Source organism: Acanthaster planci, linkage group LG14, assembly GCF_054643075.1.
Source record: "Acanthaster planci isolate LZ-2023a linkage group LG14, COTS_SCS, whole genome shotgun sequence".
Lineage (NCBI taxonomy): Eukaryota > Metazoa > Echinodermata > Asteroidea > Valvatida > Acanthasteridae > Acanthaster > Acanthaster planci.
This window is the reverse complement of record NC_141790.1, coordinates 10,800,010-10,825,194: the sequence shown is the minus strand read 5'-3', so window position 1 is coordinate 10,825,194 and position 25,185 is coordinate 10,800,010. Positions and strand designations below refer to the sequence as shown.

Below are 25,185 nucleotides of genomic sequence, written 5' to 3'. Positions count from 1 at the left end.
TCACGTTTCTCCCTTCCCCCCCCTCCCACGGTTCAGTCGATCATGCGAGGAGATGACTTCTGCTGCATCTACAATTGATTGAGTTCAGCGAGAGCTCAGTGTGCCCAGAAACAATTTGGGAGATTAAATTTTTTTCCTCCCTTTCTTTCTTTCTTTCTTTGCCTCGGCCATTTTGACAGCTCCTGGCACGTCTGAAAGACTGATGGACATTTTGATTGTGGAAAGCTAATATTAATTTCAGATTCTATAAATACACGTACATCTTTCACTTTACACATATTTCTGATTTGTTTTTAAAGGACCTTGTTTTTGATACTTCATGCTACTTAAATATTCATTCATTGAAATTATCACATTTAAAATGATCTGATCCGGGAGCAGTGCTGTACACTCAAAAAGCCCCTTAAAATAGCACAGAGTACAGAGTACAGAGCAAGCTACTTTGAAATAAAACCAAATCAACTTCCTGTTGTTCTTCCTTTCTTTAAAATGACTAAACAGTTTTTGAACGGCTGCAATTAGGTTCGTGTATGTTTCAAAATCAAGCGCTTGGTCATTTACATGTGGATCCCTGTCCTCAATTAAAGATATTTCACCTGTGCATCCTCGGATGATTCCATCTATGGTACATTCATGAATACATGAAGGGCATCTTCCCCCCTCCCCCCCCAAAAAAGAGAGAGGGAAAAAAAAATGGATGGCCAGCTCCTATTCTACAACGGCTTGCACAGTGCTTTGTCAGAAGACAGGAAGAGAGACTGGTCAAGACAAAATGGAAATTTGCATTTCAAGTTGCAATTCGCATTCCAATATGCGCACAAAGATCTTGCAAAATAGCCATGTTCGGTATAAGATTATGTTTGGCTCACTACTGAGTCACTATTCGCGGGGGGGGGGACTTTAAAAGGAAGATGAAAGGAGAGGTATATGTATCTAATTTGTGGAACTCGCAGCTGCATGTGCAACGAGTCGTAAAGGAACACTGAGCTTAACCGGGCAATCCAGAAATGGACCGCTGACGGTGGGGGGGGGGGGATTTTTGATTAAATCCGTTGCTAGGTTTCCGATTGATCTACAGCCATTCGTAGTGTTTATTGCTGCACTGCAGGTATTGCCGGAGGAATGCTGAACAAAGGATATTAGTTTTTTTGCCCTTTTTGTCAACACCCTGGGGAGAAGTTGCAAAAGCGCAACTTCAATGTTGCCATGGTTATTTGTGATGAAAAATCAGATTTCATGAACCAACTCAACACGATAAGTGCACATTAAAAATCCAGTGGGTGGCAAACTGCAGATGAAAATTCAAAGCTGTTCCCGGGACGAGTGATTTGAATGGACATTTCTGAGGTACACCAACACAGAGCCATTTTGGTTCTTTTTCAGGAGAGCAAGGGGGATTAACATTAAGTGGCATTTAAACAATACTTGAACCGCTCCTCGGATGTTGATTCCAAGGATACCCAGGTCCGGGCAGATTGAGACCAAGATGACTGTGGACACCGACACAAGCTGCAACGGTTCGATATTTGAAAAAAGTCAAATCTGCGGACACGGCAAAAGACACGTGATTGAGCAGCACGCATCAGAGGCCGTTTAGTCTGCCAGTTTCAAGCCCCACGTGAAGCCGTAGGTGACTGTACTTTGACCTGTACTAGTGACTGAAGCAGTTGAGACTTTCCCCAGTGTGAAGCAGCAAAGCAAGAAATCGGTTAGCCATGTGTTTAGGGTGGCAAGCTCTTGGGCAGCATCTCTCTCCAGTTGCGGTGAAAGTGCAGGGAAGTCTGTGCCAAAATCAACGGCTGTCAATCACCTCCATGTAGATTGACGGTCCTGGAACAACAGCATCCAACCCTGATGACCGACTCCATTTTAATCATGCCATCCAATCTCTGGCCTCTCCACGCGCGCAAATGCCCGATTCCCTGCTGACTCAATAACACGGTCGCCAACAGATTCGCAGGCTCAATCACGCCAATCCCTGTGGGAGACACAGGCCCCAATCCCCCCCCCACATGCACCTCGCACGGCGACGACCTTCCCTCCAAAAACCTTCAGCCCTTCACCCCCTGCTGAACTGACACTAGTGCAAACAAATAGCGTATGCTTCGGTCGGAGCCATCTCTCCACCCCCCCCATCCGATAACAACGAGGGCAGGGGCTGTTGTTGAAGCGGCCCAGGGGACCCAGCATCAACTGCAATGTTTAAGGAAGCACCCGACGGACAAGCTCGAGGACACAACATCGGATGATGCCGGTTCCCTGCTCATTCCCCCATTCCTTTGCCTGTCAAACACGTTATTCTACCGACCCTTCATTGAGACGGTCAGTTTTTTTTTCCGCAGAGGTGCTCACTTCTCTTACATGTACTTCCCAATAACAGAGACTCAAGTAAAGACGTTGGACCGGTGAATATATGAAGGCATGCCAGTGAATTCAAAAGTGGCAAGTTGAATGACTTTGCCCATGCATGTAGAAGCTGTTGGAAGTATGCATACTCTACATGTACAGGCGTACATATACCGAGTTGAATTTAACTTCATAAAACCCTTCAGACCTGACTTTGGGCAGTAAGGAAAGGGTTTGATTCGGAAACGTATCAAAATAACACTTATCTTTTGGAAAGTAAATTTCCATAGTTTTCAAATGATTGCAATAAAAAAGATATCAGCATCATTCTTCGTGAAAGGCTGCCTCGCTGTTAGGAATATTGAAGAAAATTCACAGTTTCTGATAAAGGAAGAGAAATACTACTTTTCCGGTAAAATCCCTGTTTAGTGTTTCAAGTGGAACAGACAGGAAACTGTCAAACTTGCCCTGCCTTCTTCATGCAGAATACGGCAAGCATGCAGCAAGATCTCAAGACAAAAGAAGATGGCATCAGAAGACATCCCGTGGACTTTTTCAATAACAGATCTGCGCTTCATTTTAATCTCCCCATAAATGTACATTGTCCTGGGGAAACTCTTTAATTCACCAGGTCTTATCTCAACTCACGCCACAATGAATTTCACGTTGACGCAGCGGAGGCCCTCGGGTTGTTCAATCGGGAGGAGAAGGTGGGACTGTGAATGGGTTAAAAGAGGGAGACGGTGTGATAATCCACTTACCATCGGAGAAAGACTCAGGTCGTGGATACGCAAGAGAGAATGCGAATCTGCTCATACTCCCTCTGCCTGTTTTTCCTATGGAGCGACCTTCGGCCGTTTTAATACAAAGTCAACAGTTCAATGTCTATTTCCCTCTGTGTTCCAACCAATCTTCTGACCTGATGACCGCCAACTGACGTGAAAGTCCAGCGTGCTTGCGTCACAAACTCTATCAGTGTAATTCCACAAGCTACAAAAATGTGCAACAGATACAGTGTGTGCACAACTTGGGACGGAACGACCGATGTTGACATTTTTTCTGAGGATGCTTTGCTCCTTCTACTCATGTTTCAAAGCATCTGCCTGGAAGGGTTCCCATTTTTAAAAAACATCCCTCAGATTCAGTACAGGTATGCTGTTTTACTGTTTCCTGTTATGCACAATAAGTCTGTTGCACATTGGTGTGTACATTTGTAAGGTACTTGACTCACACTAACAGAAAATATTCGCATGCATGTAGTGATGTGATCAAACACATTTGAGAAACATGGGATTGGTTGCCAAAGGTCCGTTGAGTACCAAAGTGTGACGTCATTCAGAACCAGTAGATGCTGTACAAACAAATGGAGTACGCGCGCGTGTTGGTTCACGTGCCGTTACTCTCGCTAATGCCCTTTGCATGCCTTTTACACACACAGGTGTGCATGTGACGTACATGTATTCACTTCGGCACTCTATACCTCTCATCTGATAGCACTTGCTGTTGAAACCAAATGTGGCATGTATACAAGTATGAGGTGTACATGTACATGTAGATCTTGGAGAGTGTATCACTGTGCAAACAGGTTGAACAACCTCAACAGAAGACTTGAGTGAAGTCAGTAATCTTCTGATTTATATATAAAATTGAATAAAAATGGGAAGGTTCGCGACTTGCGTCTTCCTTTGAAGTTGCTCTCCCTGTTTGCACCAATTACTGTGAAATGCACTAGGGTGTTATAAAAAAAGAACAACAGTTTGACTGTTTCCCAAGACAGTTCATAAAAGGAAAGACTTTAAGGGGTATGGCGTGAGCTTCAAACTCATGACCCTCTGCTGGCGGAGGGGTGAGCTGGCAGATTCCTAAATTGATATGAGGGGAACTTGTACTCGGCAGTCGGCAGCATGCAATCAGTGACTGAGGGCCCTCGGAAACAGCATTTGAGAAGGGGGACAAACCTATTCCGTGACAACTTCAGAGGTGTTGAGACTTTTTGCTGGTTTCCCTTCACACACGGACACTGACGCGTCCTTTACAAATCGATTCCTGACCCCCGCCACTTTGAAAATGGGCCTGTCCTGAGGCAAGAGGAAGGACCGTTACCGGCCACTCAAACCTGGGTGATCTCCTTGGATGAAGTTCCTAGGGGAACGATGAAGCAAAGAATTTCATTCAGGTCTCTGCGGTGGTACTATCCATGAAGGTTTCGACCTTGTCGCCGAGCGAGGAGACATTGAACCCAACGCTGTGCCTTTCAATATCAATCCTCTCCATCCGGGAAAATCCTTTTTCAATATTTACGCGTACAGTGAAAGCTCTCTGACATGTATAACAGCGCATAAGACCTGAGCTAGCGCCAAATCTAAGTCTTATACCCATCTCACTGTCTGTCCTGTGAATAATTAATGGGTTATTCCTGTACACATGCTTCCGATCCCTGAGCATTTTGTTCTCCGATTAGTAATTCAGGCTCGTCTTGGGACAGATTAATGCCCTGTTCTTGCCTGTTAGCATAAATTTGAGGTACGGGACGGGCCGGTCGTACTGGAGACGATATCAAAGACAGATTAATTATTCGATGACTGCGCAATTAAGCCATAAGCACCGCATGCTATCATCGATTTAAGCTGTCAAGAACGTGCCTTTGCGTCCACTCGGTGCCGTGACAGATGAGTTGCAAATTGGGCACCCTACCATGGCACTCAGACATGCTTGGCGTCAGAAACTGCGGCTTATGTATACAGGGAAAACAGCGATAGTCTCTTACTAGTTTCAACGGGGATGGAGAGAAACTATTAGAAAGAGATACTTGTATAATGCTCAAGGCATCTCAAATGGTGCATCAGGAAATTAGCGGAGGTGTGAAGTTTGCATCAAACGGAGGATAGATACTGCAGATTTCTCTTCCTCAAAAGTACACCTACAGTTAATCGTCTGCAGTGATGCTCAGTGAATTAGTCATGGGCCTTAAATGACAAGAAAGTTGGTACAAGATCGGCACAATATTGCATACTCTTTGGTCGAGGTGTGAAGAAACAGACCAGAAAAGTAATTTATACACATTTTACGAAGCCCTTGAATTCTGATGCAACCCCAACCTCCAAAAAAAACCAAACCAAACAAAAACAAACAAACAAAAAACCCCAAACCGGAATTATTTCCCGAGTTGTTGGATAAATTAAATTTCCCTGGTAGAAATATGCATTCCATCACCCTGGAAGTAAAGATTCATTTCATCACCAGCTTCAAGTAACCCTATACCTGTCTAAAGTACATACAGTCCTCTGAACACTGGCGTGAGGAGGCCCCCCACTTTTTCGACTGGGGGTGCATGGTCCCCCCCCTTTTTTTGCATGTCCTATAATGGGGTGGGCTTAATGGACTGGCCCATTAATGGCCGATGCCCGATGGTCTCACAACTGGTCCCCTCCCACTTTGAAAATGTTTTGCCGCCGGTGCCTCAATTTAAACATTTTTTGTGAGCTCCTTCTATCAGAGCAATTCAAAAGCTGTAGTGTCTACATAAACATACATTCTGCAAGTCAAGAGGGAAAAAAAAGCACTCTGCTGTTTAACGATCAATATTGACATCAAACGATTATTGACGTTTAACGATTACCTGACCAGTTGTCCGCGCTGGATTTGCAAAGGCTTCAGCTGCACATCCATGGGAATGTTCTCCGTGCCGTTGACTCCGAAGCACGATACTTCGGAATTGCAATTTTCCTGGGGAATGAGACAGGGAAATAAAATACAACCAAATTACCAATCGGATGAGAAGCCTAATTGAGTGTCAAGTTTTGGTTGTGTTCGCATGCAATTCTAGAAGACCGGGCGAGCTGAGGACAGTGTCAAAGTTGGCACTTAAGAAGCAAAGGTACGACAGATGATTTCCGTTTTTCTCCTCATGGAGAAGACACTTCCCCAGAGAAATTGAGCTGTCTTAATTCCTGCAGCTATTGCATTTCCTCCAGAGCAAGAGGAAAGGACCCCAAAGGCAAATTTAAGTCTAGCCTTACGACAGTTTAATTAATCCCAATAGCTCCTAATCTACTAGAAAGCCCACATGTGGTTTTTTTTTCGACCAACGTTGGTTACGGCGCTGCCAAGCCTGGGCTAAAATTTCTGTGACATGGGGCTCAATGCCAGGTGATGTGAGAATGTCTGATGGCTTGGTGAGGAGTGTTTCCTGTGGGCGAATTCAGGCACCATCCTACTCTCACAAACGTTACCGAAGCTCGCAGTCCTTCCATGCAAGTTCGATGGGAACTTGGTGGTCAAAGTTGGCAATGTTTGCATCAAAGCAATAATATGATAGGGGAAGGGGGCTCTTGCTTATCCGGTGACCTCCCTGGTGAGCTTCTGAGAATTTGGAGACGACTAGGGGCTCTTTTATATTTAACAATAAAATCTAAAGAGTGCCCTCCTTTGGAACATGCAGCCCCCGAAGGGAAGCCAGGCCTCTCAGCAAATTGGGATCCTGGTTCACGTGGTTACTGTATATTGCCAGTGGAACATGTATACCTGGGTAGAACAGTTTATCTGCCCAACAACCTGCACCTCAAATTTCAACACATGTTGGCTATGATGTACATCTTTAACCCCTTGATGTGCTCGGCGGTACAATCCCCCCCCATCACTTAACCATCCTGGATTTGCCATTTAAGGGTATTGTCAAAACGGTATGCATATGCCCCGGTCGATGTTATCCGATCGCCCCAAGCGTTGGGATATCATAACTTGCTAATGTGTACAGTTGGTCGCGGGCAAAATGGAATTACTACACAAAGAGGGTGCGAATCAATACATTTTATGGATCCGCCACTACCTCCTGCTCCTTACGGACCAGAAGCCCAACCACTGCTCTCGGGTTGAACAGTTAAGATATTTTTTACGCCACGGATCACTGGATCAGTTCGGGCCTCCATTGCTGAAGGCATTTTCTGTTTTTCTTTTGGCTAAACATGTTCATAATAACTACAAATAGATTGTCCACAATTGTACACGGTCATGAAACTATGTAATAACTGTATTTAATACCTGAACTTGGGGCTTGAATTTCGGGGAACAATTTCTAATTGTTCCGCAGAGGAAATGTTCCAAGTGTTCTCGGCTACTATGCAGGTCAATGTTCTCCTGGACCAATGTCCCAAATTCAAATCTGCAGGTGTCAAGTAAATATCTTTCACAGAGTGAGGGGATTTCCCTCGGGCACATTTATCATATCTATCAGTATATCAACAGTTTCTGATATCAATTGGGCGTTAATGGCATGCATGTACACACATACCAGCGCATCACCCGGAAACAGCGTCTTACTACCAATGCTTTCTACGCTGTCCTACTTAGGAAAAGTTGAACAAGTATTCCAAGAGGACTTCACATGCACACGATGTTTCCCTTGATTTCTGCAACCATAAAGAAAACTGATCCCAGCACCGGTGGCGGAACAGTGGGGGGCTGTTATATTGTCCTCCCTCCCTTATAGGTCTCCATAACTTCACAATTGTATTCTTTTCAGTCTAACGGCCGGGGCTTGCTCCTCCATGTTTAAAACTGTTCCGCCACTGTTGGATCCCAGGCTGTACATGTACATTCGTACAATGCAACTAAATGGTAACTATTGCACATGGAGAGTGACCTTCTTCCAAAAGCCAAAAACACCCTGGAGGTACCGGTCGGTCGCCACAATACTGGCCATAAATCACATCCAAGACTGCAGCCAATCAGTGCTCAGCCTGAAGGGAACTGGCTCCAGTTTAATCTAGTTTAATCCGGTTCAATCCCACACTGGCTAGTATTAAACCTGCATCTGTTCCGCTGTCGCCAGCTGGGACGCAAGTTTGATGAAAACCGCTGTCCAACCACGGCACGTCAAACACAAGCCAATCAAAGATGATCATTTGCAAAGTCCACTTGACTGATCTGGTTGTCTGCAGAGCTAGAGGTTAAATTGCACCAGTCACTGTCCACCTCTGGGCATATGCAGCAAGGTATGAGATGGAGAGAACCTCCCCTGCTTTGTGTTGGTCATTGTCTCGCAGGAATCTGGGGAATTCCTTTCAGACATCTTAGGGGGGGGGATGTGTTAAGTAACAATAGTCTGGAATGTGTATAGGGATTGGACATGTTGGGGGGGTACCCCTGGGTCTCATTTCTTGCTGGGTATACCTCTGGGTGCATCATAATGCACGGCAGGGAACCTAGACACTTGAGTTTTTCATGATGGGACAAAACCACTGTCGGCCTGCAGCTCGTTTGGTCTTTCAGGATCACCACGCAGGTGTTCAGAGCCTGTATGGACCATTATTTTCTTGACCAAACCAACTCTAATCCCAAGAACGCTACTTCATCCAACCCGTGGTAATCAGGGATTTCAGTCGACATTTAAACGCTGAGAGTCCGGATTTGTCTTGGATATAACAACTAAGGATCCACTGGGCTGCATTCAATCCTCATTGTCAGAGTTGAAAGGTAGCCAGGTTGGTGCAATGCTAACTACACTTTCGGTGCCTTCATACCCCATCTACATGTATGTGCCTGTGCATGTAGGCTGACATGTGGATTGGATTTTCAGTTCCTGGGTTTCCACAGAATATTTGGCCGAGGTAACTCTGAACATTTCTTGACTGAGAGTTCCCCCTCCCCTTCAGGCTTTTGAATTGCAGTATCCTGGACCTTTTTGAGGAATCCTTGGTGATATTACGCAAGATTAAGTATTTAGTGCAAAATAATGCTGCTGTATTTTTACAGTAAATTAACGAGCATTCTAGTTATGTGTGGGGGGAGGCCGGCAACATATCACTAAAGCCCAGTACCATCTACAGTAACTGAACTGCATCCATATTTTCTGAGAGGATAAATTACTTACTGGACGCTCTTTGACTTTTTCTCTGCTCCTTTTTTTCCTTCTCAAGTCCTTCCTCGGATTTACATGTACCTCTTCACCACCAGGGCCCATCTGGGTGCACATCCCAGCGCACGCGCGATGATATGAATCTTTAAAGCGTTTACATCACACCCGATCCCATCAAGAGGGTATTGAAATGAGAAATCAAGAACCGTGCGTAACACGAGGCCAAAATTAACTGCACATTGCCAGATTTTAGTGAGATATTCACAGCCGTGCGTCTGGTTTTTGTGCTTACGTTTGCAGTTTTTGTCTGACGAATAACAAGCCATTGAAACATCCATTTGCAGGCTTCTTTTTGATGCATGCCTCCACGTGTGAACTCCACCATGTATATTGTTACATCAATCCCACGTCTTCACAGACCACTGCCTCTGAAGTGATCTTGATTTTAATAGTTCTGGTGCTGTTACAAATGAATCATTTTATTTATGGGCAGGCCCGTTGCCTGACCAGAGGGGGGAGGTTCGTCAAGCCAAAAAGTAGAACTTCTGGCACTGTGAACACATATTTTTATATAAAGGCCTATCCCAATGTGCTTTGGAAAACAACATTGAAAAGTTGCATGTCTGTCGCTAACCAAAGGTTGCATGTACAAAGACTTGTACACTTTAGTTTGCAGTATTGAATAAACTTAACAAAAATACACTGATTTCAAACCCTTTGAAACATCTGAAATGTGGATATTTGCCGGAACTTCCTGACGGGACATATGACTGGAGATTGACTACTTAATTAATATGCAGAATCGTGGTCACCTTGAGTTTGAGAATCAACGTCTAAGCGGTGGCTTGTATGCCGAATATTATGGTATATTTAAAACATTCAGTACACACACACACACAAACAAAAAAGACAACCAACAAACGGAACTCAGAAGCGAGCGGGAGAGGGGGGAAGGGAAGGTTTGTCCGAACCCCTTGAACCCTCCCAGCCTACGGGCCTGATGGGGACTTCTTGCCTTCCATGTAAGTTCAGTACAAGAAGTTCACATGCACTAGAACCAATATTTTTGCTGACTGGACTTCAAGCTGAAAATAAATTTTTGGAACTTCCACGTCTACATTCAAAAATCTGCATTTTAATGCTAATTGAAGCTACACATGTACGACACACCCCAAATCCTACAAAAATACTATTGAAATGGACCAAAAAAAAAAAACCAACACAACAGGAACCTTTGAAATCTACAGATTTTCAAATAAGGTTTCCTTGTTCTTTTGTCAAGCTTGTTCCTTTTTAAACATCTTAATTTTTTTTCTCCTTAATCCATTAAAAGCCATTTCTAGACCGACTCATTAATTACTGATATTATGCTGTGTATAACTGATTTTATTTTTTCTTTCAAGGGGATGGGATGCAACAGATTTGAGGAAACAGGGGGACTGAATGCACCACGGCCTGAAACAATCTCCAAAGTAGCTGGGATAAATCGTAACTTCCCTGGCAAGGCAGGTTGGGCTAAGGGGATTAAACATCGCCATGGCAACGGCTGCTAATTAAGTCAGCGACTCTAATCCAATCAGGCCGTGTGAGGTGATTCGGAAGAAGAGTCTGGAACTGTGGCCGTTAATGAAATTTGTTTTATATTATTTTTTGGGGGGGGGAGGAGAGAGAGAAGGCAATTGCAACACCGATTACGAAACGGGTCAGCTCGGAATCGAGGATACAAATACATGTATAGCTGTCCCGAGCAAGATGCAACTCATGGTTTGTCATATTTTTCCCAACTAGATTACGTTTCTGACATTTCTAACACCAGCTTCGCGTTTGAAGGCTGATGAAGAAATTAAACCCTACTTCACAGAGGAAAACCGTTCACTTGAAGTACATGGACATGTAATATTGCCAACATGAATGCCGTGCCTGAACTTACATGAGCGGCCCCCAAACTACATGTGCACTTAGCACAATCATTTCTTTGTCCTTTTCAATCGTTTGAATTCATCCCTCCCTCAAAGACCACTTGCTTAAAATTCCATCAACTTAAAAAAAAAGTCTTCATTTTTGCTAGTATTCTGTTTCAGGTTTTGGCATAACGTATGAGTTCTTTCCATTCATCTGGCCGGTGATATATTTTTCAAGTCCTCTTGGTACCTGTATCTCGCCACCACAGCAGATTCAGTTCGCCGTGCTCTACCAAGTCAGGAGGCACCTTACATTCTCATTCACATTATTTTTTCTCGTCCAACAAGTAAATGGGCTATTCCGTAATTAGTGCCACAGGATATCCGACTCCATATTTTGACTGAATCTTCCACAGTTCCCTGAGCACACAATGACAACCGATATTATTGTGATGATTTGACGAAAATGGTTGTAACTCACACCAAAGCCTTATCCCCTCACGTTTTATTTCCCTTGGGAGTACTTGAAATTCCTCAGAGGGGCTCTGAACTCCAGGTTTTTTAAAGCAACTTTCCAGCTTAGTCCCTCACCACTTTTGCTCTCCTTTCAGGAAATAAAAACCCTGTTTAAGGGAAAGTGTCTGTAGGGCTTTCCTGTAAACAAATACTGAATTGCTAGCATGTGGCCCAAACGGACAAGGCAATGAAGTAAAGAAAAAAAGGAGTCACCGAGCAAGGCAGAAAACGCGTTTGCTTCCATAATGCAGCAACGCACAATGATGACATGCAGATGGAGTGAATTTACACAAATACACGTCAAGTCTTGCGGACTGATCTGCTTCTTTGTTCAAAAAACCTCTGGGCATTTCAACTCCTGATGAATGTAATTTCAATCCTCCAGAGAGTGGAAAATGCTGTTTTGTAACTCAATGAAGTTCGGTATTACTGCTGAAAAAAAAATTCAGTACTGGGATGTCAGTGAACGTACATGTGCATTGTACAATCACCAGAGAATAAATATCGGTGCATAAACGTATCTGTGCTAAGTCTACATGAACATGTGCAGGTCATGTATTGGTTTATATAAGGGCAATAGAGACTAAGACAGATAACATATATGTCCTTTGAAGATTCATCAATTTTTAAATGGCGGATATGGCTCTGAGAAGGTCTGAAATGGGTCTTTGTGAGGTATGGATTTGTCCACTCTCAGCATTTCTACAGTACAAGTACTGTACCAAACCTACATATACATGTACTTCGTACACCAGCAACGCTAGACCGAGCTCTCTAGGCATAAAATTCAAATGTGGCCTAAGAACCCTGAGGATTTTAAGTACATATGTACGCATCTTACTGGTCTTAATAATAATATGCGCCAGAGCAGGAACTTGTAAAGGGGTCATTCTTTAAACTTGGGATCTAAAAGTGTTCACTTGTGTGTCCCTCTTACACTTGACCTGAGTAACCTGACAAGGAAACATCAATGACATTGATTTCAAACATTTGCTAGGCAGGTAATTTGCATAAGTAGTTAATTACTCTTGGAAATTCAATAATGTATTCTGAACTTACATACATGTAATCATATGTTAGATGTGAAACGGACATAAAAATTGACAGAATGATCCCAAACTAAATTGCAACTTTCCTTGCTGTCTACTACTGCTAAATATGGCAATCCAAACATGAAACACTCAAGAAAAATAAAACTATTTATATTGTATCAAAAATATGAATAAATAAATAAAATGAATTAAAGGTGATCTACATGTACAAACACCAGGTTTCTACATTTCATTTGGACTGCTAATTCACATAACCAAAATGAGGAGCGGACTGGTTCACTGAACTAAGCACACGGAAGCCCCGTCATTATGGAATCTCTCCAAGAAAAGGAGCGACTGTTACAGAGGCACGGGTATGAATATCAACTTGTAAAAAGCCCACGTACATGACTGCGGAAGGTGCTAAGGAAGGTGACCTTGAAAGCCAAGGAAGTGGAGAAGATAAAGTGTCTGGTAAACAAAATTAAAGGGGGGGGAGGAGTGTCAGAGATGAAAGCAAAACCAGCCTGCAGCGACAGACTGGTGAGCGAGGCACACGGTTTTTCTCACCTTGCCATAATTCCACTTCACGTCGACTACAGTGCCGGTAAGGTTCGACTGCCAGGCTACCTCTCCGTGCTTGACGGGCAGCTCACATTCGGACTGCAGTCAAGAGAAGAAACAATACATTGAAGGGGAAATTGAAATTCATTACGAATTGCTGTTTAAACACAAGCTACGTGGACAAGCGGCAAGGTGTGACCAATCTGCAGGAGCAGGAGATTGGAAACACCAGATTCACCCATCGGTCTGTCCATGTGCATGTACAGTCAGAAGAGCGCAGTTAATTTTCATCAGCATGCGTACAAATCCATTGTAACTAGGGGCATGGCAGCATCTTCGTATTTACTTCATTTCATGTTTTATTTGTAGCAAATTACAAATCCAAGGCAATATTTATTGCTAAGCACAACAAGTCTTCAGATCCTAGCAAATACAAAGATTTTGTAAAAGGCCTGATTTCACCGCACAGGTCTAGCAGGATTTCTTAATACAGCAATCTAATCGTTCACTGCTCCAAACAAATCATGCACAGCCACTTTTGCACTGACTTCTTCACAAAAAATTCTAAGCTTGACCATGGCAAAACTCTCCCCCCCCCAAAATCTGCAGTTCCTGACATTTTTCGCAATAGCACACGGCCTCAAATTGAAATAAAACGCAATCCACGGTCCGATTGTTTTTCCCGCGACGGGCTTAGGACGACTCAGGCTTAAACCCCCCTTAATCTACGTTTAGTAATTGGAATTTGCGGAGAGAGATGCTGTGCAGGCCCCATGCATTTACTCTGGTGCAGACAGATTGCAGCGAGGTGATGAACCAGTGCATCGGTAAGGCATCCATCTCTGCGCTGCCATGATTCTGTTGTGAAAATGCAGCTGTTGTTGGTTGGAACTCATCTTGAGAAGATAACATCAATGTGGCACATCTCCCAAATTTTCTGAATTCAATTCTCTTATAGTAAATTTGATTTATTTTTCATTTCATTTCAGCTGCCAACATCACCCAAAACTGCAGTTCCACAGTTAGAAAATATCTTTGCTTTCACGACAATTATCAAAATTGTTTTTGATCTTACAAGATTCTACAAGCATCAGCAAGATGCAGCATATTAATAAAAAAAAGGGCACCTGCAGATTCCATGCATACATCTCACCTAATCTTATCAAACTTTCAGAGCCAAGCCGAGGCAAACCTGCCCATGACCCTGGTGTGGACTTTTCAAGGTCACGATGCAATAAACCAAGAACACTGAGATGACGCAAGGGCATGAGCAACCTTAAGTGAATGCTCCACTGACTAAATTTAATTCCCAGCATTTTACTGTCATCACTGACAACTTAATGACATCATTGACAACTTAGACAATGGGCTGTGTAGATTTTATGACACTGTAAGCCTATTTACAAAACCAAAACAAATATTGCCGATACATTAAGCGAAGGAAAATATGTAATTATTCTAGATGAAATCAATTGTGCATGGTCTACATTTAAAAATGTTCACAACCAAACTAAACAATATGAGGCTGTTTTTTATTTTGTTTTAAGTTTAATGGAACCAGACAAAATGTGATTCTACTTCAATCTTGCACTGTCTTGGAAACATGTCACTCCTTTCACAAAAGCATACTTTTCTACATCTTTGTTCTTGGTTTCTAACAATAATTCCCATTTTTAAAATAGAACTCAGAAGTGCATGTAGTCCAACTCGTAGATGACATTTCTCAATTCACTGAAAAAAAATCTACATGTTAAAGTCTGTAAAGGAGAGGCAAAGGCCCAAGAAATTTAACAATAATTTTGTTAAAATCCATGTGTGAAAGTGCTCAAGGCTTGTTCCATTATAAACACAATGACGCTGTGTCTCAAAAGCCACGACACTGTTTTGGGACACTAAGGCATCGAATAAGAGGCAAAGAATGTTGCTTTCATCTGATATACGACACCAGTTCCGCGTCCCTGAACCGCAACGCTTAGCAACGGCTTTACCAAAGGGCACAATATTGACCTCTCTGCCAAAACAACTTTCCAAAATGAAACACTCCCACCATGAACCATTTTATGAACAGCGACTATTATTGGATAAGTTTTTACACCGAAACAAACTTATCTTGTTGCGAACGCACAGTTCGCCACTCAACTTAGCTCGATATTGGCACGACAGCCTGAAAGCCGATGGGACGGCCGTTCAATTCGTTCGATCACGGTGACAAAATGTACAAATTACACTCACCGTGGCACTGGCGATGTTCTCCTTCAGAACCGCCAAATTGACGAAGACGAGGCCCAGGACTGTGACAATCCGCCTGATTTTAATCCGGAGCTCCATCCTCCGTGTTCTTAACTTCAAAAGGGCAGGTATATCGCGGCAGCCGTCAGAGAATACTCCGGAAAGTTTAGCTCCTTAAAGTTCAGTTTCATGTTGGCAAATGCTGAACTGAATGTTATGTACTAGGCCTACTCACGTCACGTTATCATCCACCTGGCGCTGCGTCTTTTTTTAACGGTCCATTTGAGCGGTCGGATCAAATTGCAGACGTCACCACGCGGTCTCGGCCAGGCCCGCCCTCTGTCGTGTATTTAAGAGAAATATTCTTTGCCATAAAGTAACCCAGTATTCTGCAGTTTGCTAACTTTCTTTAAACGTGTCGACGGAAATTTGAAATGAATAAAGCCCATATCACACCCTCAAATATAACATACAGTGTAAATGCACTTTTTTCACACATACGGTCCTCACTTTTTTCATTCAAAAACCTCAAACCATCAGTCCAATCACATTAAAAGTGGTCGGACTTTTATCTGTTTGGGTTACCCTACCCTTTCGCAAAGCTCTGTGCATTTTTTCATTTTCACCCACACACAAAAACTTAAATCACCAGCTTCAAGTCAGTTTAGTACATTTTTCACACTTTAATTAAAATGTTTGAAAACTTCATGATCTTACAAAGACTTTACTAAAATCACACAATGAAGACAGTAAAAGAAACAATGAGTCAACAGAGAACTCTACTGCCTGTTCTAAAGTAGCTACCCGGAAACTTTTGATCTCTAACATTCATTATTATCTTGACAAATCTACAAAATAACATGGCCTCTCAACACAGTAGAAATCAAATAAATCAATCATCATGTACTAAGAGTCTTCAATTAACCATAAACAAATTGTTTTCGTTTAGTAACTTTATACTTTATTAACAGGTATCTACGACAACATTAATATTTAAATATAACCTCAAATTAAGTTAGGAAGTGACAATGAAACTGGATTTTTGTGTTAGTCTGAACCTGTCTGTACGTAAAAATATAACCGGAGCCAGACTTCTTTTTGACTTAAGAACTAACCAGCATCTTGGAAGACTATGCCAAATTTCACTCTGAAAACTGCCAACTTTATACAAAAATCATTCCCCGCACCTCCAGGCCATTTGAAAAACAAAATGAAGACATTTATTCCAAATTTTGTGGCTTTACTGGGATTGACACGTCAAGGAGTTCCAAACAAAAAAGATCTCCACAAGTTTCTAGAATTCCCGAGAAATCATAAAGAATTCCAAGGCTCTTTCCAGAGCCTATCAAGGTTACAAAATGGTCCAGGATATTCGTTACTTTTCAAAGACATTCCTGAAAGCGGAACGTCCGGGGCGATTTTCTCTGCCTAATCCACATTTTTTTTTAACCAACTACCTTACTTTTCTTTCAACAAAACACAAGTTTCATCCCTATCATCTTTCACTTTCATTAACCTGAAACCCCCTTGGGACCACTGAAATCCTGCATAACCTTGTTGGGTTCAGCATGGTTAACCCCCTAGGGACCACTGAAATCCTGCATAACCTTGTTGGGTTCAGCATGGTTAACCCCCTAGGGACCACTGAAATCCTGCATAACCTTGTTGGGTTCAGCATGGTTAGGGTTAAAGACACTGTGGTGCCTGTTAAAGGGTCATAAATTGGTATTTTCTGTAAAATCCTTTAAGTACTTACAAACACAACTGGGTATATGACTTCAATACACAACCAATTTATTCATAGTTCATTCAAATTTATGATTTTACGGTGATAAATTGAAATTCAGAAAAGAAAAATAAACAGCAACCTTGAATTAACAAATGAAAAAAAAAAAATCAGGAAAGTCAAACTTTTTGTCAGTTTTCGTGATTGAATCCCAAGAGGTAACTGTGCAGTGTAACTGGATAGCCGAATGGTTAGAAAAAAAATCGAAGAATTGGTGACAGACAAGTACTGGCATTTCTCAACTAAAAGGTTTCGCCAGAAAATAGGTTTACCACTGGTGGCCTTTTAACCTCTGAATCTTCTTGAAGAGAAACCGGGCACCCCTATAAAAACCGACACTGCGAAATAAAAGCGTTCTGTAAAAACAATATTTCTCTTACGTCGCAGGTCCAAAACTGTGGTTATTTCACATGTGGCATTTGGCTCAACCCAGACATTACCTCTAGCGGTGACCGACTGAGGTGGCTTCTCGGGAAAGGAGAAACACGACACCCGGAAATCAACCAATGAAGATGCAACACCTGCAACCCCATCCACTCTACAAATTTTACAAAGCAGCATTGTGACGATTAACATTTTTTTCCCCGTTAAGAATGAGAAATTCCCACTTCAGACTAGAAGTACTGTCCGCCCACCGGTGTTCTGGCCCTGCCCCTGCCCCTGCTGTTTCCGCCGTCTCCTCTGCCGGTTAGTGTTGGGCGCGTTCTTGGGTTGCTGCTGTTGCTGTAACTGGCCGAACCGATCATTGAGTGTGCCGCCGCTTATCTGCATAACAAACAAATTCCATTCTGAAACTGTTCCAATTAAGAGAAATAAAAATCAGGAAAAGGACGGGAGTCAAGAGACTCTGATGAGAGTTATGAATCATATGTGGGTTACGAATCCTATGTGGGTTATGAATCCTATTTGGGTCATGAATCCTATGTGGGTTTCGAATCCTATGTGGGTTATGAATCCTATTTGGGTCATGAATCCTATGTGGGTTTCGAATCCTATGTGGGTTATGAATCCTATTTGGGTCATGAATCCTCCGTGGGTTGTAACTTTGCCCTTGGCCGTCATCGACACGACAAGCAACTAGTGGGTAGACTTCAGTGAGGAAAGGTCATTTAATGAATGCAGTGGTATCACACTCACATCCTCAGAAAGCTCCAGTGTGTGGTCATTTCTGCAGGTCAAAACACCCTTATGGTCAAAGAGGCGTACAATGTACATGCTCAACCATGTATCCCAAGATTAGTCTATTAACAATTAAGTTAGGGATATTTTTTTTTGGAGGGGGAACTCACCTGCATTTTGGGTTTATTCCTGTTAATCTTCACTGGCTTGTAGTTTCTGGAAACAAGCCAGAAAAATAACATTTAACCGTTGTGCTGTTTTCCCTAATGGTAGCCAAATAAATTTCTTGTTGGCAAAGAGAGAGATCTTGGCCACTGAGCATGCCTGAACTGATTTGAGATTTTTGAATGGCAGACTACTGTCATCTCTATCAACAAGTCTACTGAGACTATGGGCCGAAACAAGAGAGGGCGCTTTGCTACCTAGCAACCACTTTTCTGGGGGCCATTTGCACTTCATTGGTTTACATGTGCTCATCCTCGTTTATTTAATGTTCGTATACCAGGGAGGCTGGTAGACTGGTCTCCACTCTCTCCACGGTCACTGTAACTCCTGGTAACTAGCGAGCCAAGAGCCAGTTAGTCAGCCCAGCCCTTCTGTTTGGTGAGGGTGGACTGATGTACATAGTCAGTAGAGACACTGACTCGAAGTTGGTGAATACTGTTCAGTTCGGAGATCAGTGCTCAGTTCAGTTCAGTTTGTTTTCGCTCATTTTCCATCAGAAAAATTCTCACAAGAAGCTCTTGTGGTTACAAATGAAAACTTTTGACGGAACTCACTGCATGGCCTTTGGATTGCTGATGGAGACTGTAAGGAGCTTAGGATTGACTTTCTGGGCGTTGGCCCTCAGCTGCTTCGCCCTCTGGGCTTTCGGGCGTTGCGGCCTGGCCAGGTTGGCCCTCTGGGCTGGCTGGTTCTGAAGTAATCTGCCAATACAGAAATGTAATAAAGGACGTTTTATGAGAAGATTGCGACCAGGGGTTTGTATATCAGGGAGGGGGGGAGTTGAGGGGCCAGTCTTGTTGGTAGAAGTGGTAGTCTGGTTGGTTGGCTAGTAAATAATCCTAAGTTCTTCCCATCCCAGTCCGGTGGGCATTCAGTTTTCACAGTTTTTGGAGTTAAGAAAAAATATGTAAAATCTGGTACAAAGTAGCAATTGTTGTAAAGTAGCTTGCTTGAGGACACAAGTATATCAGTTGTTAGATCTGAATCGAAGCACATCCATGACTCTCTGAAATTAACAGGACTAGCTTAACAGAGCTGCTGGAAGCAGAAAAAAAGTTCGGCAAATTTAAGACGAGAATTAGCTGAATACCAGCAACACCTGTTCACATCACACAGCATTTTGGCTGGTAACCTGATTTTTTTTTAATTGCCGAGCAAAGATTTCTAGTGCTCAGCAACCTCAGGGTACTTGCCTCTTGTTCTTCTGTCTCTGCCGCTGGCTGAACTGCGGCTGCTGTTGCTGTAGTGTGTTCGTCTGCTGCCTGTTGATCTGTCGACTGTTTGTCGGTGCGCCGACAAAGTTCTGGCGGTTCAACTGGACCTTTTTCCTGCCGCCCCCTTGTGGTATCGTCTGCAAGTGATGCAAGACATTAACAAGCATTCCAATGAAACATCACTGAATGTTACCGTGTGAAAAATGTCAATCTCACACTGCTTCTATCAGGGGCTGTTTAAGACATTTCACAAGAAGAGACAAACAAATAGCCGTGTTCACTTTTTTTTTAAAATGAATAAACCCCCTAAATGTATATTCCACCAACCTGTATTCCTCGCTGTTGGTTGAACCGCTGCTGTCGGGCGGCTTTGCTCTGCTGCAAGCGCTGCTGTACCTGCTGCTGCTGTTGTTGCTGTTGTCTCCTGTAGCGATTCACCACCTGGGCACCGCCAATTCTCTTAACAGGCACTCGCTGCTTGCCGACCTGACAGACAGATTTTGGCTACGTGTGAGTTGGCCATGCCTCTTAAAAACATCCTACCAAATGTTGACAGCAAGTGCTGTGCGTGCAAATGTCAAAATGTCAACTCGTAAGCCTTTCAGATTTCACAGAAAAAGGAACGCTACTTGCTACGTTAACTTGATGTCGCTTGGCACTGTGTTCGCCAACTTTCTGTGAAACTGATCCAAAAACAACCCTGAACAGTTAATGAACAACACCTTGTATTTCTAAACCAAACCTGGGCCATCTAAAGGATTGAGGCCTTGTTTGGGACTGTCCAAACGCACAGAGGCTCGTGGCCACTTTCTATCTACAACAAGTCTTGTGGGGACAAACTAGGCACTAGCCCAGACCGATACATGCAAACAAACATCTGATGCGGCAATGAGAACCGTTGTGCACTGTTGGGAGCCACAGCTTAAGGGACCAAAGTGTAGGCTGAGGCCATTACTGAACTAATCCTGTGCATAAACACTCGCTTTTCACATACCTTTCGAGCTGGCCCTCTGTTTGCGACGACCCCGCCCTGCTGTTGAACCTTGGCCGCCCCTTTCTTCTTCGTCAGCGCCACGCCCTTCCCCACAGTCTTCTTCCCACCTATCCTGGCCCGGAACTGCTTCAGCTGACTTGCGCGGCCTCTGACCCCAAGACCAGTTTTGGCCAGCCCGGGCTTTTTGGCTTGTCTCTGGCCAGCAGGTCCGGAGGGACGGTTCTTCAGGCCGGCGGCCGCTTTCTTCTTCTGAACGGCCAGCTTACGATTCTCTTTGCGATTCTGTTTGATGATGTCATCTGAATAAAGTAACAACTGAGTTTGGATGACTTGTAATATTACTTTTAAATTATTTTCATTATTCTGTTGTTAGTTTAGCTGATGCAGAGGATCTTCAGTAGGAACAACCTGTGAAGTAGGTCTTTGGTCTTGAATTCACAAATTCAAGTGACCCATTTTGAGCAAATTATTAATACTAACACCCACAAGTCTCACAAATTCTTCAAAAGTAGCTGACAGTTTTGAACTTGTTTCAGGATTGAGAAATGTAGACAGGGCTGTTACTACAAGAGGAGGATTTGGTAGGATTCAAGGAAGTTTTCAACAACAAAAAAAAAAGCCTAGAGAAAATCCAGCATGGGTTTACAACAAATCACAAAATGGAATGGAAATGATTCCAAATGAACTGTTCTTGTCAGCCACGGCAGCAGCAGTATTTGTCTGTTTTTTTCTAAAACAAATTACACAAGAAGTGAAAAAGATGCCCAGATTTTGAAGCAGACCTGGTAACAGCTGTTTACCCACACTCAACACCTGTTGCATGTACAACCAAATCAATACAATTTGTTTTTGCAAACGGTGCAGTTTCTTGTTTTAAAAAAAAAAAAAAAAAATCAATGAGTGCATTTGGCACTGTGCACAGTTTCTCATCTGCGCAGTGCTTGTGTGCTGCCCCATTTGTCCACATAAGGAGACAGGCTCCATTCATAAAAAAACCAACACTCTTGATTGGTTTGTTTGCCTAGCCAGCTGGCCATTCACTTCCAAGGTTGCATTCCAAGGGGGGTAGAGGTTGGAGCTGGGAATACGAAAACCCCAGTGATGAAGTGTTTTCACAAGAACGGACTTTGAATGCAGAAAGGAAACAGTTGTTTGGCGACTGTGTTAAGCTATTAGTTGAGGTGAATGGGCGTGAATAGCAACGGCCTTGGGACACAAATTTTGTGCATGCCTCATGGGTGTACGGTTGCCCTCTTCAGTTGTGCTGAGTAGCAGTTAAAACATGATTAAACCACCCATTCCTCATTTGAAAATCCCACAACTCTACATAAAAACACACACATATATACATACAGGCCTGGCTTATAAATGAGCAACAAACCAGGCCCCTCGCATCAAATACAGACATTAGCGTTGTGCGTTTACGGATATTTGTGGAACCGGGTCCCATTTTTTATGGTCAATACCAGGAACCCAGCACAGGCCTGACAGGCATTAACCCTAACAGTACCGGGCGTTGTTTGGCTTACACTACTCAGTGCTACAAAATACTAAGTAATAGTCTGAGCCTGAAGGACCTAGCGCTACAGATTACTACTTCTGGCTAGGTTACTTCCATTGTTACTTGTACAGAGAACAATGAAACCATGCATTCATAGTGCCACAGCACTGTATGGTACATTGTCTTCTCGATTGTATTTTATGGCTTCAGAGAATAATAATGTCATGTCCTCTTACAAGCGACAGGGCTGAGCACTACATTTTACTACTAAGTAGTACTTTGTAGCATTCCGGACTGTTAGGGTTAATAACTAACGGTTACTGTATTACAGTAAATCACGGGAAAGTCCTGACACTCCTGAATTGAGGGAAATACAAATTTGATGAGAAGCAACAATTCCACTTACAAAACTGCTACATGTACAATAACAAATTCTGCACATAATTGCTGATTACTGACAAATTCCATATAAGTGACAATTGACAGGTAAAAGGTGAGTTAGTGGTAAGGAGCCTGAGAAAATTCAACATGATAGCAAAACACTCCTTAATATGACCAAAAATTATCAAATGTATCAAAACATCAAATTAAATAACAAAATTAAAGCATAAAATTTATTAAACTTGAGTATATAATTCTTTGAGGGCCTACATTGGGAGAAATTGAGTAACCCTATCGTTTTGCTGGTTTTGTCTAACAGTAAGGTTCAGCGCAGTTTTGACCATTAACTCTTAGACAATTTATCCTACTCCTTCCTATTGCACTCTCATCTGTTGTAATTGGCATGTCTTTCTACATGGGTCCACACAGTGATGGTCCTGTATCTAGTCACACACCCATCTGTTATTGGCATGTCTTTCTACATGGGTCCACACAGTGATGGTCCTGTATCTAGTCACACACCCATCTGTTATTGGCATGTCTTTCTACATGGGTCCACACAGTGATGGTCCTCTATCTAGCCACACACCCATCTGTTATTGGCATGTCTTTCTACATGGGTCCACACAGTGATGGTCCTGTATCTAGCCACACACCCATCTGTTATTGGCATGTCTTTCTACATGGGTCCTCACAGTGATTGTCCTGTATCTAGTCACACGGGTCTGTTATTGGAATGTCTTTCTACATGGGTCCACACAGTGATGGTCCTGTATCTAGTCACACACCCATCTGTTCTTGGCATGTCTTTCTACATGGGTCCTCACAATGATGGTCCTGTATCTAGTCACACACCCATCTGTTATTGGCATGTCTTTCAACATGGGTCCACACAGTGATGGTCCTGTATCTAGTCACACACCCATCTGTTATTGGTATGTCTTTCTACATGGGTCCACACAATGATGGTCCTGTATCTAGTCACACACCCATCTGTTCTTGGCATGTCTTTCTACATGGGTCCACACAGTGATGGTCCTGTATCTACTCATACATCTACTGGTACATGTATGTCTTTCTATATAGATCCACACAGTGTCACTGTTAGTGAGTTGATTGTCCTATGAATGGATTTTATTCACAGGCTCAGGATCGAATACATGAAGTACAATAAATTTTCCCAAATTCAAATTGCTCTGAACACTGGTTTGGTCTGAAACTTTAGGTCTATCTACAAGCATGACTGGTGTATTGTTGATGTACCTTAACGTGGCGCGGCCCCTTATGTGGTGGACTTTCATTTTTCCCTTATTTTGTCTTAAGCAAGATCTTAAGCTCAAATTTCACAATCAGTGAAATTTAATCATAGTTCTGAATCGAGTTGTACTGAATACATCTCAATTATACGTATCTGGTACAAAGTTTGAATGACATTTTATTTTCGTTCGATTATCCAATTTTTTTCTGACGTACGAAACGCATGTGTAAACTCCCTTAAAATGAGCCCAAAACTGGAATTTCCTGACAAACTTGTGAATGGGTATTCGAGTGGCAGTAATGATGCTTTACAAGAATTTATCAACTTGAAATGTTTTTTGTAAATCTTTAGGTGGAATTTTCAAAGATTTTTTTGAAGTGCGCCACATTAAGGAACATTCAGCTGAATTCGAGCCGAACTGCTTCACATTGTGAAGTTTGAACGAAATTTCACGAAATTGAAATTGCTCACAAGGGTTTAACACCATGTATCACGAAGGTAATATTTTAGTACCAGCTTATTACCAAATGAGTTTCAAATTTTTCAAGAGGTTTGGCGGCACTGCGTGAGGAAAGTCAAGTGAACGTTGAAGTGTGCCATGTTAGAGGACAAGCACTACTAGTAGTATGGTCACTGGCAAGATGGACTGCTCAAGTTATCTGAAATTCTGGTGTAATTATGTAAAACGTCTTCCAAACCAGTTTTTTTTTCTCTCTTTTAATTTTAGCACGACTCACCATAAATGAAAATATAATGAAAGAAATGCGGTGTCTGGATTGCGCGTCGTCAAGGCACGCAATTTAGAAGTCCAAATTTGGGCATTTTTCTCCCGACAAAAAACACAGGACCGACGCCAGGCTGCAATGTTGCACTTGCAGCTTGAACCATGTGAACGGTCAGCGTAAGCGATGGGCGAGTGGTAATTCGGAAAAAAAACATGACGCTAGGCCTAATTTTTTCATGTTTTGGAATCGTTAACAAAATCCGCATCACACACAAACGTACCTAAACTCATGTCGATCTTGTCCATCTTGGCGCTGAATCAACCACGGGAAACGAATCCCAGTATTATGTCAAACTTTCGAGGTACTAACCCAAGGAAATATCTCCCGACTTCAAAACACTACCAATTGTACCAACTTTTCATTTAAATGCAAAATTACGTACGCTGTATACTTGAGTGGTACCTATCCTCCCCCATCTCAGTGGAAGGGTGGGAAAATAGCATAGATGATGCAACCTGTCTATTAATGCGCTCTGGAAA

General features: G+C 42.7%; 2 protein-coding genes across 2 annotated transcripts in view; both read right to left on the bottom strand.

The window, feature by feature from the left end:
* Window positions 1–15,713, bottom strand: part of LOC110981031 (uncharacterized) — a 61,150-nt gene extending 45,437 nt beyond the window's left edge. Inside the window, exons 1-3 of the mRNA XM_022238182.2 lie at window positions 15,447–15,713; window positions 13,221–13,313; window positions 5,966–6,072 (exon numbers count right to left, since the gene is read on the bottom strand). Coding sequence (XP_022093874.2) covers window positions 5,966–6,072; window positions 13,221–13,313; window positions 15,447–15,542 — 296 coding nt within the window. The 5' untranslated portion in view covers window positions 15,543–15,713. The remainder of the gene's footprint in view (window positions 1–5,965; window positions 6,073–13,220; window positions 13,314–15,446) is intronic.
* A 389-nt stretch (window positions 15,714–16,102) lies between these two features.
* LOC110981014 (uncharacterized) lies at window positions 16,103–25,088 on the bottom strand. Its single transcript, XM_022238149.2, has 7 exons — window positions 24,927–25,088; window positions 20,782–21,080; window positions 20,115–20,273; window positions 19,767–19,924; window positions 19,128–19,274; window positions 18,519–18,564; window positions 16,103–17,994 (listed from the first exon to the last, which is right to left on the bottom strand). The coding sequence occupies exons 1-7, from the start codon at window positions 24,949–24,951 to the stop codon at window positions 17,839–17,841; spliced, it is 990 nt and encodes a 329-aa protein (XP_022093841.2). The 5' UTR covers window positions 24,952–25,088; the 3' UTR covers window positions 16,103–17,838.
* Between the last annotated feature and the right edge of the window lie 97 nt (window positions 25,089–25,185).

Coding starts and splice junctions, on each gene's coding strand:
- LOC110981014 (XM_022238149.2), bottom strand. CDS start 24,951: ATGGACAAGATCGACATGAGTTTAG. Junction 21,081..24,926: donor CAAGATCGACATGAGTTTAG/GTACGTTTGTGT, acceptor TACTTTATTCAG/ATGACATCATCAAACAGAAT. Junction 19,925..20,114: donor ACCAACAGCGAGGAATACAG/GTTGGTGGAATA, acceptor CATCACTTGCAG/ACGATACCACAAGGGGGCGG.